This window comes from Ranitomeya imitator, chromosome 5, assembly GCF_032444005.1.
Source record: "Ranitomeya imitator isolate aRanImi1 chromosome 5, aRanImi1.pri, whole genome shotgun sequence".
Classification (NCBI taxonomy): Eukaryota; Metazoa; Chordata; class Amphibia; order Anura; family Dendrobatidae; genus Ranitomeya; species Ranitomeya imitator.
Window position 1 is genome coordinate 635,012,252 of NC_091286.1, and position 18,730 is coordinate 635,030,981.

An 18,730-nucleotide genomic window follows, 5' to 3' on the forward strand; every position below is an offset into this window, starting at 1 on the left:
CGAGGGGACAGATGTTATGCACCGGGGGCGAGGAGACGGATGTTATACACCGGGGGTGAGGGTCTGGATGTTATTCACCTGGGGACGAGGGGACGGATGTCATACACTGGGGGGCAGGGGATGGATGTTATACACCTGGGGACGGATGTCATACACTGGGGGCGAGGGGACAGATGTCATACACCGGGGGGCAAGAGACAGATGCTATACACCGGGGGGCGAATGTTATACATCGGGGGGCGAGGAGACGGATGTTATACATCGGGGCAAGGAGACGGATGTTATACACTGGGGGCGAGGAGATGGATGTCATACACTGGGGGCGAGGGGACGGATGTCATACACTGGGGGTGAGGGGACAGATGTTATATATCGGGGGGCAGGAGACGGATGTTATACACGGGGGGGGCGAGGGGACGGATGTTATACACCGGGGGTGAGGGGACGGATGTTATACACCGGGGGCGAGGAGACGGATGTTATACACGGGGGGCTGGATGTTATACACCTGGGGACAAGGGGACGGATGTCATACACTGGGCGCGAGGGGACAGATGTTATACACCGGGGGGCAGGGGACGGATGTTATACACCGGGGGTGAGGGGACGGATGTTATACACCGGGGGCGAGGAGACTGATGTTATTCATTGGGGCAAGGAAACAGATGTTATACATCGGGGGCGAGGGGCTGGATGTTATACACCGGGGGCGAGGGGACGGATGTTATACACCAGGACGAGGAGATGGATGTTATACACCAGGGACAAGGGGATGGATGTTGTACATCGGGGGGCGAGGGGCCGGATGTTATACACCGGGGGCGAGGGGACGGATGTTATACACCAGGGGCGAGGGAGAGAACGGATGTTATACACTGTGGGTGAGGGGTCTGATGTCATATACTGGGGGTGAGGGGCCGGATGTTATACACTGGGGGCGAGGGGTTGGATGTTATACACTGTAGGGAGGGGCCGGATGTTATACACTGGGGGGGGGGGCGAGGGGCCAGATGTTATACACCGGGGGCGAGGGAGGGAACGGTTATTATACACTGTGGGTGAGGGGCCTGATGTCATATACTCTGGGTGAGGGGCCGGATGTTATACACTGGGGGCGAGAGGCCCGATGTTATACACTGCGGTCGAGGGGACGGATGTTATACACTGGGGGCGAGGGGCCTGATGTCATATTTAAGTTGTGCTGCTGTGATACTATAATTTCCCACGGGATCAATAGTGTATCGTATCGTAAATACTGGGGGTGAGGGGCCGGATGTTATACACTGGGGGCGAATGTTATACACTGGGGGTGAGGGGCCGGATGTTATACACCGGGGGCGAGGGAGGGAACGGATGATATACACTGTGGGTGAGGGGCCTGATTTCATATACTGGGGGTGAGGGGCCAGATGTTATACACTGGGGGCGAGGGGACGGATGTTATACACTGGGGGTGAGGGTCCGGATGTTATACACTGGGGGGCGAGGGAGGGAACGGATATTATACACTATGGGTGAGGGGCCTGATGTCATATACTCTGGGTGAGGGGCCGGAGGTTATACACTGGGGGCGAGAAGCCCGATGTTATACACTGGGATCGAGGGGACAGATGTTATACACTGGGGGCGAGGGGCCTGATGTCATATACTGGGGGTGAGGGGCCAGATGTTATACACTGGGGGTGAGGGGCCGGATGTTATACACTGGGGTGCGAGGGGCCAGATGTTATACACCGGGGTGAGGGAGGGAACGGATGTTATACACTGTGGGTGAGGGGCCTGATGTCATATACTGGGGGTGAGGGGCCGGATGTTATACACTGGGGGCGAGGGGCCGGATGTTATACACTGGGGGCGAGGGGCCAGATGTTATACACCGGGGGCGAGGGAGGGAATGGATATTATACACTGTGGGTGAGGGGCCTGATGTCATATACTCTGGGTGAAGGGCCGGATGTTAGACACAGGGGGCGAGAGGCCCGATGTTATACACTGGGGTCGAGGGGACGGATGTTATACACTGGGGGCGAGGGGCCTGATGTCATATACTGGGGGTGAGGGGCCGGATGTTATACACTGGGGGCGAGGGGACGGATGTTATACACTGGGGGCGAGGGGACGGATGTTATACACTGGGGGCGAGGGAGGGAACGGATATTATACACTGTGGGTGAGGGGCCTGATGTCATATACTCTGGGTGAGGGGCCGGATGTTATACACTGGGGGCGAAGGGCCCGATGTTATACACTGGGGGTGAGGAGACGGATGTTATACACTGGAGTCGAGGGGATGGATGTTATACACTGGGGGCGAGGGGTCGGATGTTATACACTGGGGGGCGAGGGGCCAGATGTTATACATTGGGGGCGAGGAGACGGATGTTATACACTGGGGGCGAGGAGACGGATGTTATACACAGGGGGCGAGGAGACGGATGTTATACACTGGGGGCGAGGGGACGGATGTTATATACTGGGGGAGAGGGGCCAGATGTTATACTCAGGGGGGCAATGGACTGAATTAAAAATATGAATTCAATAAATAGATGGAAGCTATAAGAAGAAAATGATCTACAATGTAAAGAAATGCTGTCCCATCTGACAGGCTACAGGAGAGCCGGTGTGGCTACGGTCACTGCCTGATAGTCAGAGGCTCCCAGGAGGAATCAAGTTCATCTACTGAGAGCTGCACTGTCAGTAAGGACTGGTCACCTTTCTGATACTATCTACCTGAATATAACCCTGCAGATTAATAGTGTTATCCACAGGGCCGGACTGGCCATCTGGCAATTCTGGCAAATGCCAGAAGGGCCTGTCTGGTCATGGGCCGCCTTGTCTGCTACGATGTTAACAGAATCAGTGTTCTCAAGACACCCATACAGTTAACAGTTGTGATGGAGCACAAAGTTCAAGACTCCGTCACTTACCTCAGAAAAAACTGAAAATGATGCCTTTTTTTAAATAAGACCTGTAACCCCAAAACCTGATTTTAAGGGTATGTGCACATGTTGCAGATTTCCTGCAGATCTGCAGCTTTTTTTTCAGCGCAGAAACGCTGCAGACCCGCAAGTGATTTACAGTGCAATGTAAATCAATGGCATAAAAAAATGCTGTGCTAACGGTGCAGACAAATCAGCACGGAAAACGCAGCAGATTCAAAAAAGGAGCATGTCAATTCTTTTTTGCGGATCTGCTGCGTTTCTGCACCGATTCCATAATAGAAATCTGCAGGGGCAAAAAAAGGAAGAAATCTGCACAAAAATCTGTGCACAGACCAAAAAAAGGAGCAGATTCTGACCTGCGTTTTCTGCCAAGAAAGTCAGAATCTGCACAGAAAATTCCAGTCCAATCTGCAATGTGTGCACATAGCCTGACTATAGGTCATTACAACGTCCCCGCGTCCCTATACTTTTATCATACAGTGTTTTATGGAGAAGTTCTCCTGTAATAATAGAGCAGAATAGATAAAAAGCTAAATAGTGGCACCTTGCAGCTGACACTGAGGGGCATTTTTGCATGGAAAATGACACCAACTGCACTTTCATAAATTGTTAAAAATAAGTATAAAATGAAATATATATATAAAATGTTATTGAGCCAGGTGAGGACTTATGCCTCTGTAAAATGTGCTGTAATTTGACTCATTGCTCTATGATTATAGGATCATTTTTTATGTCTGTGTTAACACTCACAAGGTGCTGGGAGCTGATCAGATAAGTGAACTATACACATATACGGCTTCCTTTTCTCTATAACTGTACACTACAAACAGACTGGAGCCTGTGCCCCACACAATCATGGCCGCCGGGGCTGCGCCCGACCTCTCGCGCATGTCACGTAACACTGGAGGCCGAACATATTGCCTTCATTATTGGTCTCCTGTCAGCGTAATGCACTGGGTGCGGCTTCCGCCATATTGTTGAAGACCAGTTTATCCTTCCGGCATTCCTACCGACGACAGAAAAATGTCTGCCAAGTGTAGACAAAAAAGAAGACCCTGTTCATGTGAGGGAGCTGATGTTTCCGGCGCTGTGACTAGTTCCTTCTTGTATGCTGTCTGCGCTGGCAACCGGTAGACATGGCGGCTTTTGCGGGTGAGACAAATTCCCCGTATGGTGACAGATTCTTAATGCAATGAATGTCTCACTGCCTGCTCTCAGAACGTAATGCATGCAGAGCCGTGTAGCACTACAAGTATCAGCATGCCCTGCCATTCTGTGGCCCATTCTAGCCTCTGTCCCCTCTGCAGTCTCTTCTATGTGACATTGTGCCCCCGGTGTCTGTTGCATTATGGCGGCCGTTCATCGCCTTGTTTTTGCCTCCGTCCATTCGTTTTTAACATGGTCGTTCAGGTCGACTAATAATTATTGAATTTTTTTTGTGTGATTTCTTATTTATGTTTTCTGTTATTTTCTTTTTTTATTATTATTTCTACTCTTTATATTGTGGGAAAATGTACAGGAAAGCTAAAGAAAATCCACGTTTTTACGATCGCAAAGAGCCGCTGAAATATGTAATAAGTTCCCTTTTCTGTATGTATACGGCCTATAAGCAGAATATAAGGTCATAAAAGTGATTCAAGAAGCATTTCTAGACCATGTAATTACTGCTGATTGTCTCTGTAGCTGGGAGCGGTATACTGGTGCCAGTTACAGAGCAACTTCACCCTCCGGGCTGCACAGCGGAGCTGACGGGGGTCTCCAAAGACCCAACAACTCCCTCCTGGCCCCCAGTGATCACGTTATTGCTGTGTCCGGAGCGCTTCCTAATGCTTGTGTAGCTCTGAGCATACTGCGAGCAGGAAGGCAGAGGTGGTAATAAACCCTCTCTGCCTTCTGTATGAGGAGTCTGGCTGTGTCTGATAGTCTGCTGACTCTAATGACGTAAAACATTATTGCCGAGTTGTAGGCTCATTGTCGCGGCTCAGCTGTGCCGTCTGCCCTGCTCAGGGGCGGCGGTCTGCCCTGCTCAGGGGCGGCGGTCTGCGAGGCTCAGGGGCGGCAGTCTGCGAGGCTCAGGGGCGGCAGTCTGCGAGGCTCAGGGGCGGCGGTCTGCCCTGCTCAGGGGCGGCGGTCTGCCCTGCTCAGGGGCGGCGGTCTGCCCTGCTCAGGGGCGGCGGTCTGCCCTGCTCAGGGGCGGCGGTCTGCCCTGCTCAGGGGCGGCGGTCTGCGCGGCTCAGCGACGCCGTCTGGCGGTGGTAACCATATTCTTTAGACGGGAGAGTGTTTGCAGCACCTTATAGGGCCACTACACAATCTGCTGATCATGGGAGTGACGCGAGATGGACCCCACCTGAGCAGACGATTATAACGACAGGTCATCAGTATTTAAGTCCTGGAAACCCCGATGGACGTGATGACATCCAACTCAAACTAGGCACCGTACACCCTGAGCGGTGGCCGCGTAAAAAAAGGGCATTTTCTTCTGTTTCCCTCCCCTGCGGCTGCATTGATAGGTGAATATTGGAGCATTGTAGAATACTAAAGCCGCTCACTGCTGGGGTCTTACTGGCCCCGTACCTGGCACAGCGAACGCTTTATAAACGTATCATCGTGCCCACCTGATGACTGTGATATTATGGCTTCAGTGAGCGGGGGGCTGACCGGCGATCCCCCTGATATCCAGCGGCTCCTGATCCTACATTTTACTAATGAGCGCTGCACTTTTATGTTACAGAAATGGGTGTGATGCCGGAGATCGCGCAGGCCGTGGAGGAGATGGATTGGCTGTAAGTGCAAGCTGCGGGCTGTAAATGTCAGATCACCAGCCTGTGCCCATGGGCCACATGTAGGTCCCCACCCTGGCAAATGCCTATATGGTCATGTGGGCATCAGATCTGGCCATGGAACGATGAAGAATGCGGCCTGTTTTCCTGATCACATGTGTCGCTTTCCTGGGGGTGTGAAGACTTTAGTTTGGGTTTGTTTTCGTAGTGGTTTATTTGCATTGTCTGCTTTATCTCATTGTTCAGTCTCCCCACCGACATCCAGGCGGAGTCCATACCCCTGATCCTGGGCGGAGGCGACGTGCTCATGGTGAGTTTATCATCATTGGTGCACAGCTGGCATTTATCTTTTTGGGCTTTATAGAGGCACAAACATGTAGGCGACAGGCGCCCGTGGCTTCCAATCAGTACCATGCAGTCGCCTCGTGGGAGCCGTCCAGTGCCAGAATCGGTGTGCCGGGGGAATCTGCCCCTTTAATGGCATTTAGGGGTAGCCGCAGTCGGAGCTCCAATGGCGGGTGATGGTTGTATGGCACAGAAGACCTGCTGTATTTGGGGGCAATCTTGGGAAATTTGCATTGGGACCCATTATTATGCTAATGTACAATTTACGTCATTAACCCTTTTTTTTCCCCATTTTAGGCTGCAGAAACCGGAAGTGGGAAAACGGGGGTAAGTCCCGCTGTTATGTGGGTGCGCGGTCACTGTGGATAAACAGACTTTAGGATTCATTTTCCAGCCCCTCTCTCTCAAGCGATCTAACACCCGTCGTAAGGAAGACCCTTCCAGGACAACCCTTGGGCACGGGTGTCAGACGATTGCAGGGTTAATTGTCCCACAATGCAGATTTTCCTGGTATTCGGGGATGTTTTTATTTTAAGACTACCCAGGGTATTAGTTGCTACCAAACATTGTGCGGTCTCTTTTTAGGTACATTTATTTTCTGTGTGTTATGTAATGATTGGATGAAGATGCACGATGTTTGTTATTTTAGGCTTTCAGCATTCCCGTCATCCAAATTGTGTACGAAACCTTAAAGGATCAGCAGGAAGGCAAGAAAGGCAAAGCCTCAATAAAAACTGGAAGTTCAGGTAACCCGAATATTCAGGTCTCACATTCTTCTATTCAATATGCACTGAAAGGGTGTAGGGACTCACTCGTTCATAGACCTTAGGTAGCGTTCACACAGGGAGTGCAGCTTAAGTATAAACACGTGCAGCTTTATTGCTTTCCACAGGTTTCACAACACAGAAATAAACTCATAAGCATAAATCCCCAGCCTACTCCAGGCGCTAACGTCACAGAACAGACCCTGGCTACTCACATACAGCTGATCTAGCCCCAGTTTGGTCACACAACACTGCTCTCATCAGTAGGAACCGCTGATAATTGCAGTTGGGTGCACATGGCCTGTGCATATTCTTCTCAAAGAGATTCTGGCTTGTTTCTTTTCTCAACTTCAAGACACATCCAGTCTGCTCATCCTCTCCAGCAGACTTCATACACAGAAGAGGCACGATCCCACCAGTCTCGGTATCCCCTTCAGCCCGTGCTCCAGTGCCAAACAGAAGTGTTCAACTTTGGGCACAGTTCACACTGAACAAGCTGACACTTCCACACAGTTCTCTGCAGCTCTCACAAACAGACTGCTTAGCGCAGTCTCCATTTGGAGAGAGACCCCAGCATGTCTCTCTCTCAGCTACAGTTCACAGTTTGGCTGATCACTCACCAGCAACACTCACACACATGCACTCGCCACCCTCCCCGCACTCGCACTCCCCGCACTGTTATGATAGGCAATTCAGTAACACAATGTACATAGCGATCAGAGCACATACAGTGATCTGACAATAACCCAAAATAATAGAACGAGCTCTGAGACGTGGAAACTCTGTAGACCGCAATTCCTGATCCTCTCCAAACACAACTAGAGGCAGCTGTGGATTGCGCCTAAGGCTCCCTATGCAACTCGGCACAGCCTGAGAAACTAACTAGCCTGAAGATAGAAAAATAAGCCTACCTTGCCTCAGAGAAATACCCCAAAGGAAAAGGCAGCCCCCCACATATAATGACTGTGCGTAAGATGAAAAGACAAACGTAGGGATGAAATAGATTCAGCAAAGTGAGGCCCGATATTCTAGACAGAACGAGGATAGGAAAGATAACTTTGCGGTCTACACAAAACCCTAAAGAAAACCACGCAAAGGGGGCAAAAAGACCCTCCGTACCGAACTAACGGCACGGAGGTACACCCTTTGCATCCCAGAGCTTCCAGCAAAACAAATAGACAAGCTGGACAGAAAAAATAGCAACAAATAGCAAAGAAGCACTTAGCTATGCAGAGCAGCAGGCCACAGGAATGATCCAGAGAAACACAAGTCCAACACTGGAACATTGACAGGAAGCATGGATCAAAGCATCAGGTGGAGTTAAGTAGAGAAGCAGCTAAAGACCATACCAGATCACCTGAGGAAGGAAACTCAGAAGCTTCAGTACCACTTCCCTCCACAAACGGAAGCTCCCAGAGAGAATCAGCCGAAGTACCACTTGTGACCACAGGAGTGAACTCTGCCACAGAATTCACAGCACCGCACTCCCCGCACTCTCGCTCCCCGCACTCGCCGCACTCGCACTCGCCGCACTCTCGCTCCCCACACTCGCCGCACTCTCGCTCCCCGCACTCGCCGCGCTCGCCGCACTCGCGCTCGCCGCACTCGCGCTCCCCGCACTCGCCGCACTCGCGCTCCCCGCACTCGCCGCACTCGCGCTCCCCGCACTCGCCGCACTCGCGCTCGCCGCACTCGCCCTCCCCGCACTCGCCGCACTCGCACTCCCCGCACTCGCCGCACTCGCACTCCCCGCACTCGCCGCACTCGCACTCCCCGCACTCGCCGCACTCGCACTCCCCGCACTCGCCGCACTCGCACTCCCCGCACTCGCCGCACTCGCACTCCCCGCACTCGCCGCACTCGCACTCCCCGCACTCGCCGCACTCGCACTCCCCGCACTCGCCGCACTCGCACTCCCCGCACTCGCACTCCCCGCACTCGCCGCACTCGCACTCCCCGCACTCGCCGCACTCGCACTCCCCGCACTCGCCGCACCTGCACTCGCCGCACTCGCACTCGCCGCACCCGCACTCGCCGCACTCGCACTCGCCGCACCCGCACTCGCCGCACTCGCACTCGCCGCACTCGCCGCACTCGCACTCGCCGCACTCGCACTCGCCGCACTCGCACTCGCCGCACTCGCACTCGCCGCACTCGCACTCGCCGCACTCGCACTCGCCGCACTCGCACTCGCCGCACTCGCACTCGCCGCACTCGCACTCGCCGCACTCGCACTCGCCGCACTCGCACTCGCCGCACTCGCACTCCCCGCACTCGCACTCCCCGCACTCGCACTCCCCGCACTCGCCGCACTCGCACTCCCCGCACTCGCCGCACCTGCACTCGCCGCACTCGCACTCGCCGCACTCCCCGCACTCGCCACACTCCTTCATCCAGCATACTGACACTCCCTCAAGAGACTGTTACACAATGGGTCTACTACCACCTTCTTCTCTACAGCTGCATTTAATCAAGATTTAACCCTGTGCTTCCCAGCTACGCTTCAAGGGGTCGTTTCAAGTTTGAAATTTATCACCTATATGTCTGCGGAGTTCCTGCACTTCCCATCCTTTAAACCGTTGTGAACTTCGGGAAAATGGCCTCCAGAGGTGGCGCGTGCTCAGATTGATACGTTGGCTGCTGAGATCTCAGGCTGCACATTTCTTCGAAGTCCACCTCAGTGAGAAGGATTAAAAGTGCGGAGACACCGCTGACATTTTCGGAATTTCCAGAGCCCACCGCGGCCTCGCATCGCCCCTCTCGTGCCTCCGACGCCAGCTTCCAACAGCAGCGACCCTGCCTCCTGCTCCACCACAGCCTTCACCCTTCCCTCAGTAAGCTGCTGTAAAAGCAGACTATAAGAGCACAGCTATTTTCTTAAAACATTTTTTTCCTATTTTTTGCCCAAAGATTTAGGTTGCGTCTTAAGGTCCGCAAAATACGGTAGCTAAAAATTGGCATGTGCATATGTATTCACCCTTTTGCCATGAAGCTCCTAAAAAAATTCTTGTGCAAGCAATTACCTCCATAAGTCACATGCTTAGTGACAGGACATCCCCCTGTGTGCAATCTAAGTGCCACATGTCTGTCAGTATACACACTTTACCTTTTCTTGAAAGGCCACAGAGGCTGCAACACCACTAACCAAACACCATGAAGACCAGCGAGATCTCCAAACAAGTCGGAGACAAAGTTGTTGAGAAAGACAAGTCAGCATTGGGTTATAAAACAAAAAAAAATCCCTATCTCTGATGATCTCCCAGAGCATCATCAAATCCATTATCATCAAATGACTTCTTTTGTGTTTGCCAAGACATGTGAGAGACTCCCCAAGTGTATGGAGGAAGGTTCTGTGGTTAGATGATACCGAAATTGAACTTTTTGGCCTCCAAAGTAAGTGCTGTTTGGTGCCAAACCAACAGCTCATCACCCCAAGAACACCATCCCCACAGTGAAACATGGTGATAGCAGCATCATTCTGTGGGGATGTTTTTCGACGACAGGGAAAATGGTCTAAGTCGAGGGGAAAATGGATGGTGCAAAATACAGGGATATTTTTGAGCAAAACCTGTTTATCTGTCAGTGATTTGAGACTGGGATGGAGGTTCAGCTAACAAAGACAATGACCCAAAGCATACTGCTAAAGCAACACTCGAGTGGTTTAAAGGGAACCTGTCACCCCTAAAATCGAAGGTGAGCTAAGGCCGCCAGCATCAGGGGCTTATCTACAGCATTCTGTAATGCTGTAGATAAGCCCCCAATGTATCCTAAAAGATGAGAAAAAGAGGTTAGATTATACTCACCCAGAGGCGGTCCCGGTCCGATGGGCGTCGCGGTCCGGTCCGGCGCCTCCTATCTTCATCAGATGACGTCCTCTTCTTGTCTTCACGCTGCGGCTCCAGTGCAGGCGTACTTTGTCTGCCCTGTTGAGGGCGGAGCAAAGTACTGCAGTGCGCAGGCGCTGGGCCTCTCTGACCTTTCCCGATGCCTGCGCACTGCAGTACTTTGCTCTACCTTCAATAGGGCAGACAAAGTACGCCTGTGCCGGAGCCTGAAGACAAGAGGACGTCATCGTAAGAAGATGGGAGGCCCCGGACCGGACCGCGACGCCCATCGGACCGGGACCGCCCCTGGGTGAGTATAATCTAACCTCTTTTTCTCATCTTTTAGGATACATCGGGGGCTTATCTACAGCATTACAGAATGCTGTAGATAAGCCCCTGATGCCGGTGGCCGCAGCTTATAGGTGAAAAATGGGGTGACAGTTTCCCTTTAATATGATGGAGAATCTATGATCAGACTTGAAGATTGCTGCTCACCAGATGAATCCAGAAGGAGCTTAAGCAGTTTTACCTTAAAGAATGGCCAAAATTCCCTGTGGCCAGATGTGGAAAGCTCATAGACTTATCCAAAGCAATTGCAGGTGTAATTGCCCCTAAAGGAGGCTCTACAAAGTACTGACTTTAGGGGGTCGAATAATTATGCACACTGAAGTTTTCAGTTACTTTGTCCTATTTGTTGTTTAATTCAAAAATAAAAATAAAACCAAATGTTCACTGTTGTAGGCATGTTCTGTACATGGACTGATGTAAAACCTCAAAAAAACTGTGAAATTCCAGGTTGTGAGGAACCAAAACACGGAAAATGCCAATGGGGTGACTACACGAAAAATGCCAATGGGGTGACTATTTTCACAAGTCACTGTAGTAATCACATTCTCCATAGAGATCTGCTTGTGTCTGTTCATATTCACATTATAGGGCAGGAAAACTGTATGTTACCCATAGCAATCAATCACGAGCAGCGTTCTTTTTGCCAGATCAGTAGTTTTAAATGAACGCTGCCCTGTGATTGGTTGCTATAGGCAACATTCCGTTTTCCTTTTAGACACTTGATAAATGAGACCCTGTATTCCTATTTGTTATTGGGGGCTGTAATTTCACGTTATAGTTCTGCTTCGGACATTGCATTGGTAATTAAAAATGTCTCTCTGTTTGTACGCAGTGCTAAATAAATGGCAGATGAACCCGTATGACAGAGGATCGGCCTTCGGTAAGGTTTTATACTTCACCTGTAATGGTATCTACATAGTACATCGCCCATGTAAACGTGGTGGTGTGAACAGTGCCGTAAAAGGTTTCCATAGTAAATGGTGTTCAATGGCCATGGTTTTTTTTCTTTTTTCATTTGCCCATATAAAATGTCCTTTCAATAGGATAACATTTGACTAGATGGACAGAAACCACCAAATTCTTACGTTTTTTTTTCACACTAGTTTTTTCTAGTTTTTTCAGTTTTTCTGCAGCGAAACCTGATCTCTTGGCTGGAAAGAAGCTGCAAAAAAAGCATGTTTTCCTTGTTTTTTTGTTTTTTTTGTGCTTTTTTTTATGCATTTTTGGCATGATAGCTTTGTCTCTTGTGCATACTGATAAAGTTTAGTGTTGGAAAAAAAAGTCCTGTTCTGTAGAATAAGGTTTTGGCAAAAAAAAACTCAGCAAAACAAGATACCTGCATTTTTGGTGCCTTTTTTCAGCATTTTTCACCACCCATTCACCGCTGTGTGCAATTCCTTTATTATACTCATTTCTATAGCGCCATTAATTCCAGAGCTTTACGGATTTCAGCATAAAACTATGTTCACACGTTGTGTTTTTTGCTGGATTTTTTGTTATGCCAATTATAATATACATCTCACAGTACCAGTAAAGCTGAGACGTCACAGATCTCGTGCACATCCATGTCTTTTTCCTGAGTGAATTGGAAATCTGCTGTGTTTTTGGAGTTTGCAGCAGGTCGATTTTTTTTCCAGCCTTTTTGCACTTATGGAAAGTAATGAGAGATTGAATTAAAAAAAAAAACGCTGTGAAAAATACAACTTGGCATTTTTGTAGCATTTTTCGTGACTAGGAGTAATTTTATTAAAGGTGCGCTGTACACAAAGCGCACAAATAATCGGCAATGGAAATGCTGAAAACCGGGTGTTTTGAACGCAGCATTTTTACTGCAGAAAGAGCAGCAAAAATGCAGCATGTGAACATCGCCTGACCCTGATCACCTCCTGCTGGTGTCAGACCGTACATTCTTAAGAGCGTATGAAAAAAAAATCATCTTTTCTCCTTCGCCTCATTGGGGGACACAGACCGTGGGTGTATGCTGCTGCTGTCACTCCTTGAAAAAGCCACTTAGGCGAAACGTACGTTGGAGTCGGAGTCCTTGAGGGTCACAGATCATCTTCACACTGGTACTAGTATTGCTCCAGAGGTTTTATGCACTTTTTGTCTTTATTAGACTATTTACTATGAAAGCATATGCACTTTATTGAGATGGATTGTCCATTTCTTTTTTCATCCATCTTTTGCACCTTGGAGAGTTATATATTATTTTTTTAGTATATTTTATTATATGGATCTAGTCTCCTCATTCGGTATATCCTTTATATGTAGTATTACTGGTTGTTTTCTTTCTTTTTTTGTACTTTGTTTTTGTTTGTTATTCATTTTTGTAATAAAAATTATATTTTTATACTTTATTGTGATTATTGCCTTATGTTCATTTTGATATTGGTTTATAAGTGATACAAAGACAGTTCTCTCCTCCCCTGTAGTATACACCCTCCTGCCGGCTCTCAGCTAACCAGTTCTTGCTTAGTGTCCATAGGAGGCACACGGACTGGTCGGCTATTCAGACCCAAAACTCTTTATTTTTTTTACCTTTTACATTTTTGATTTTATTTTTTCCACTTAAAAATGGGGCGACAGATCCTTTCAAGGCTCCGATCTCCCCGAACTATCAACAGGCGAGCACGGAGAATGTCGCCTCTCCGTATCCTCTCCTTCGACGTGCCAAGCCTGGGCTGATTCTAGGGGCAACGGGTCCCTTCAAGGGCACCGATCTCCCCATACCCTGAACGGACGAGCACATGGAGTGTCGCCTCTCCTGCGACGTGCCACTGCCTGGGCTGATTCTTAGGGGCGACGGGTCCCTTCAAGGGCACCGATCTCCCCACACCCTGAACGGACGAGCACATGGAGAATGTCGCCTCTCCGTATCCTCTCCTGCGACGTGCCAAGCCTGGGCTGATTCTAGGGGCGACGGGTCCCTTCAAGGGCACCGATCTCCCCACACCCTGAACGGACGAGCACATGGAGTGTCGCCTCTCCTGCGACGTGCCACTGCCTGGGCTGATTCTTAGGGGCGACGGGTCCCTTCAAGGGCACCGATCTCCCCACACCCTAAACGGACGAGCATATGGAGTGTCGCCTCTCCTGCGACGTGCCACTGCCTGGGCTGATTCTTAGGGGAGACGGGTCCCTTCAAGGGCACTGATCTCCCCACACCCTGAACTGACGAGCACATGGAGTGTCGCCTCCACGTGTCCTCTCCTGCGACGTGCCACTGCCTGGGCTGATTCTTAGGGGAGACGGGTCCCTTCAAGGGCACCGATCTCCCCACACCCTGAACGGACGAGCACATGGAGTGTCGCCTCCACGTATCCTCTCCTGCGACGTGCCACTGCCTGGGCTGATTCTAGGGGCGACAGGTCCCTTCAAGGGCACCGATCTCTCCACACCCTGAACGGACGAGCACATGGAGTGTCGCCTCTCCATATCTCCTGCGACGTGCCACTGCCTGGGCTGATTTTTGGGGCGACGGGTCCCTTCAAGGGCACCGATCTCCCCACACCCTGAACGGACGAGCACATGGAGTGTCGCCTCCCCATATCCTCTCCTGCAACGTGCCAAGCCTGGGCTGATTCTTAGGGGCGACGGGTCCCTTCAAGGGCACCGATCTCCCCACACCCTGAACGGACGAGCACATGGAGTGTCGCCTCCACGTATCCTCTTCCCCAGCCAGGACCAATGCCGGATCCCACCCTACAGGATTAACCCTTTGGCACCTCGTGGCATTTGAGCAGCCCCCACTGTACCACCACTGTTGAAAGCAGATGGGACAAGGAGGCGGACGGTTCCTCTCCACCTCTGTACTAAAGGGATGATGGATTGAGGGCTTCTCTTTATCACCGCACCGTCCAAACAGCAGCGACAGCAGAGGATCTCTGACCTGCTGAATAGAGCTGTGTACTCTGCCTTCCAGCGGCTTCTTGGGTAAGTGCCAGGACTGGAGGGCTCTGCGCAGCCGGCAGTTGCCCGCCTTTTTTACAGTTGGGGGGTCGCCTTCGTTTTTTCCTGCTCGACGCCGGCACCAAAAATTTAGCCCCCGGCTTCGGGTTTGTGTAGGCCACAAACCCGGAGCTTCTGCCCACTCTAGGCCGCACTTTTTCGCTCCGCCCCCAGACGCTTCTCGTTCAGGACGAGAGCACTCGCAATTCTCGGCGGCCATCTTCGTTCTCCTGCCGCTTCCGGGCACCAGCCGCCATCCGGGAGCTGCTCCTGCATAGGACCCGGCGGTATTCAGCGCTGAAGACAGCGCTAATAAAACTGTCGGGGTCGTCACGACAATACCCTTCATCCACCAGTCATTCCAAATTAGATTAAGAGCATGTTGGTACCGGATAAGAATGAGTCAGACACAATGCTGGTTCAAACTCATTGCATGCTCGTGTGTAACGTCACAGCAACTGACTTTATTTTCTAATACACAACACTACATGATCTATTGGGGGAAGGTGTGCAGAGGGCGGGGATAGGCAGGGGTTAAGCAATGTATCTAGTATTCAGTCTTTCTGGTTGGCTCTGACATCATCTGATGAATCTTCCTTTGTCCACATCTTGTCCACATCGCTTTAAGTATCATTTCCAAAGAAATGATACTTGTCCTTCTGGAATGTGTAACTTGCTTCTTCAGCAGGGCGAATCTGGGGCAAAGGTGAATACTGGCAGCCATCTTAAATACAGTTACATATGCATTAGCAAGCACAACGGAAAAACTTATTGTTTCACAGCATAAGTATATATAAAAGTACAAAAGAGTATAAAGATATATATTTTTACCTTGACAAAACGTGGACTCAGGATCCGGGTAAGGAGACGCCGCTCCCTCCCCCCGCACCACACTACATCATAAAGGATTGAATCCCTCCGTTAACCACAACCAGACCAGTAGTCCCTGGTCTTAAAGGCGCGTGACCAGCAGTCCCTAGTCTTAAAGGCGCGTGACCAGCAGTCCCTGGTCTTAAAGGCGCGTGACCAGCAGTCCCTGGTCTTAAAGGCGCGTGACCAGCAGTCCCTGGTCTTAAAGGCGCGTGACCAGCAGTCCCTGGTCTTAAAGGCGCGTGACCAGCAGGCCCTGGTCTTAAAGGCGCGTGACCAGCAGGCCCTGGTCTTAAAGGCGCGTGACCAGTCCGAAGCCGGTCACTCCAAATAAGCTCAGGAGTCCCCCGCTGCCGACCCCAGCTTTTCCCAGAGTACCTAGTTCCCCTGATTGGGCTTCGTCTCTGCCGCAACCCACGGCTTCTCTGACTAACAGATTGAATTCCTCCGTTAACCCTCTGTGGTTCGGAGTGCTCGCAGGACCAATATAGATGGATCCTCTCCTACACGGGAGCCGTCGGCAAGCAGGGGCCGCGAGTATTTTACAAACGTACCGGCATCTAGAAGCGTTCAGGCGTCTAGAAAACGGGAGCTTCATTTCTTGATCTCCCTTACCAATGATTTGCTGAGAACAAGCCTCTGCGTATGGATTAGATGTTGCCTGGACTCCAGAGCTTCAGAACACGATGGATTAGCCTATTTAGGCCATCAACCAATCTCAGTAGATTAACAAGGTCTCTGGTTCTGCTCTAGATCATGCAGTGTCCCTCCAAAACGGAGACTACACTCCCTATAGTGCATTTGCCATTCACCCGGACAGCGAGGGTCTGGATAAGCGATTCACTGGCGAGCACCACAGTTGCCCAGTGGAAAGCACTGGTGCTTCGCAGCATGGGAGGCCAGGGTTCCAGCCCCACCATGACAGATTGCAAATGGATTTGCTCTAGAAACAGAAACCTCTTCAAGCGCGGTATCCTTCTTCAGCAATATGCAAACATGTTGAGTGCCTCTCCATGCATACCCTCCAACATAGGATGCCACGCCTGGACTGATTTTTAAGGGCGACGGGTCCTTAAAGGACACCGATCTCCTCACACCATTAACAGACGAGCACATGGAGTGTCGCCTCCATGTATCCTCTTCTTCACCTAGGCCTAAGGGCCAGACAACCAGCCCTGTCCACCCGGGGACTTGAACTCCGTGGATGTACAGAGGCACCCTCCTTTTGGTGTCTGAGCATCCCTCCTCTGCACCGCCACTATTTAGCGGATGTTACAAGATTGGCGGACAATCCCTCTCCACTTCCCTGTTAAGAGGACGGTGGATCGAGGGTTCATCCATTTAACTCTGCACCATCAAAAGACGGCAGCAATAGCAAGAGATGTTTTTTTTCCTCACCTACTGGATGCAGCCGTGCATTTTGCCACCTGCCAGCTTAACCGGATAGAGTCCCCGGTGGTATACCTAAGTATCTCTGCCCGACGGGTCCTCAATTAGAAAATCTGACTCATTCCATATTGCTGTCTCTGGTCCAGTGCTCTACCTTCCCTTAGCCGCCGCATGGGTCGCTAGAGCAATGGTCTCCTAGTTGGTGACCTTAACTACTTTAATTTAGATCTGTAACCTTTCCCCGGTGACCGTACAGCTGACCATTCAAATCTCTTCAGCGGGAGATTATGTAGTTCATGCCTCTTTGGATGCGGCTAGTTGCGCGGCGCTGTCAGCAGCAAATACCGTTCAATACAGAAGGTTTTGATTAAGCATACCCCGCGTTTAAAAAAAACAAAAAACAAACCTCCGACATCACTCTTGCCAGAGTGGTCAGTTATTCTTATTCCCCACACAGGAACTAAAGGTACCGTCACAATAGACGATATCGCTAGCGATCCGTGACGTTGCAGCGTCCTGGCTAGCGATATCGTCCAGTGTGACACACAGCAGCGATCAGGCCCCTGCTGTGATGTCGCTGGTCGGGGAAGAAAGTCCAGAACTTTATTTCGTCGCTGACATCGCTGAATGTCTTCGCTGGTAACTTAAGGTACCGTCACACTAAGCGACGCTGCAGCGATACCGACAACGATCCGGATCGCTGCAGCGTCGCTGTTTGGTCGCTGGAGAGCTGTCACACAGACCGCTCTCCAGCGACCAACGATGCCGGTAACCAGGGTAAACATCGGGTTACTAAGCGCAGGGCCGCGCTTAGTAACCCGATGTTTACCCTGGTTACCATCGTTAAAGTAAAAAAACAAACGCTTCATACTTACCTACCGCTGTCTGTCCCCGGCGCTGTGCTTCTCTGGTCTGGCTGTGAGCGCCGGGCAGCCGGAAAGCAGAGCGGTGACGTCACCGCTCTGCTTTCCGGCCGCTGTGCTCACAGCCAGACCAGAGAAGCAGAGCGCCGAGGACAGACAGCGGTAGGTAAGTATGTAGTGGTTGTTTTTTTACTTTAACGATGGTAACCAGGGTAAACATCGGGTTACTAAGCGCGGCCCTGCGCTTAGTAACCCGATGTTTACCCTGGTTACCGGCATCGTTGGTCGCTGGAGAGCGGTCTGTGTGACAGCTCTCCAGCGACCAAACAGCGACGCTGCAGCGATCCGGATCGTTGTCGGTATCACTGCAGCGTCGCTTAGTGTGACGGTACCTTAAGAATCGGAGGTGTCATAAAGACCCAACCTGCAGTGGAAGGGTTGTACATGACAGCCTAGATCTAAGGGATCTTGTTTCCAAAAAGGGGACCGAAAAGTAAGACCGATCCTGGACCTCAAACTTCTAATAAGCTTGACAAGGTCCTCCTTCTCCTGTTGGAGTTCATCCACTCGCCCATTACTTCCATGGAAAAAGGTGGAGTTCCTGGCATCCATCAACATTTGGGATGCTTACCTTCTCATTCCTATTTTTTCCCC

The 18,730-nt window shown here is 50.8% G+C and overlaps 1 protein-coding gene across 1 annotated transcript in view; it reads left to right on the plus strand.

Annotated features, from left to right (window-relative positions):
• The first annotated feature begins 3,928 nt into the window (after window positions 1–3,928).
• Window positions 3,929–18,730, plus strand: part of DDX1 (DEAD-box helicase 1) — a 52,557-nt gene continuing 37,755 nt past the window's right edge. Inside the window, exons 1-6 of the mRNA XM_069728116.1 lie at window positions 3,929–4,094; window positions 5,677–5,728; window positions 5,972–6,035; window positions 6,368–6,397; window positions 6,720–6,816; window positions 11,839–11,886. Coding sequence (XP_069584217.1) covers window positions 4,079–4,094; window positions 5,677–5,728; window positions 5,972–6,035; window positions 6,368–6,397; window positions 6,720–6,816; window positions 11,839–11,886 — 307 coding nt within the window. The 5' untranslated portion in view covers window positions 3,929–4,078. The remainder of the gene's footprint in view (window positions 4,095–5,676; window positions 5,729–5,971; window positions 6,036–6,367; window positions 6,398–6,719; window positions 6,817–11,838; window positions 11,887–18,730) is intronic.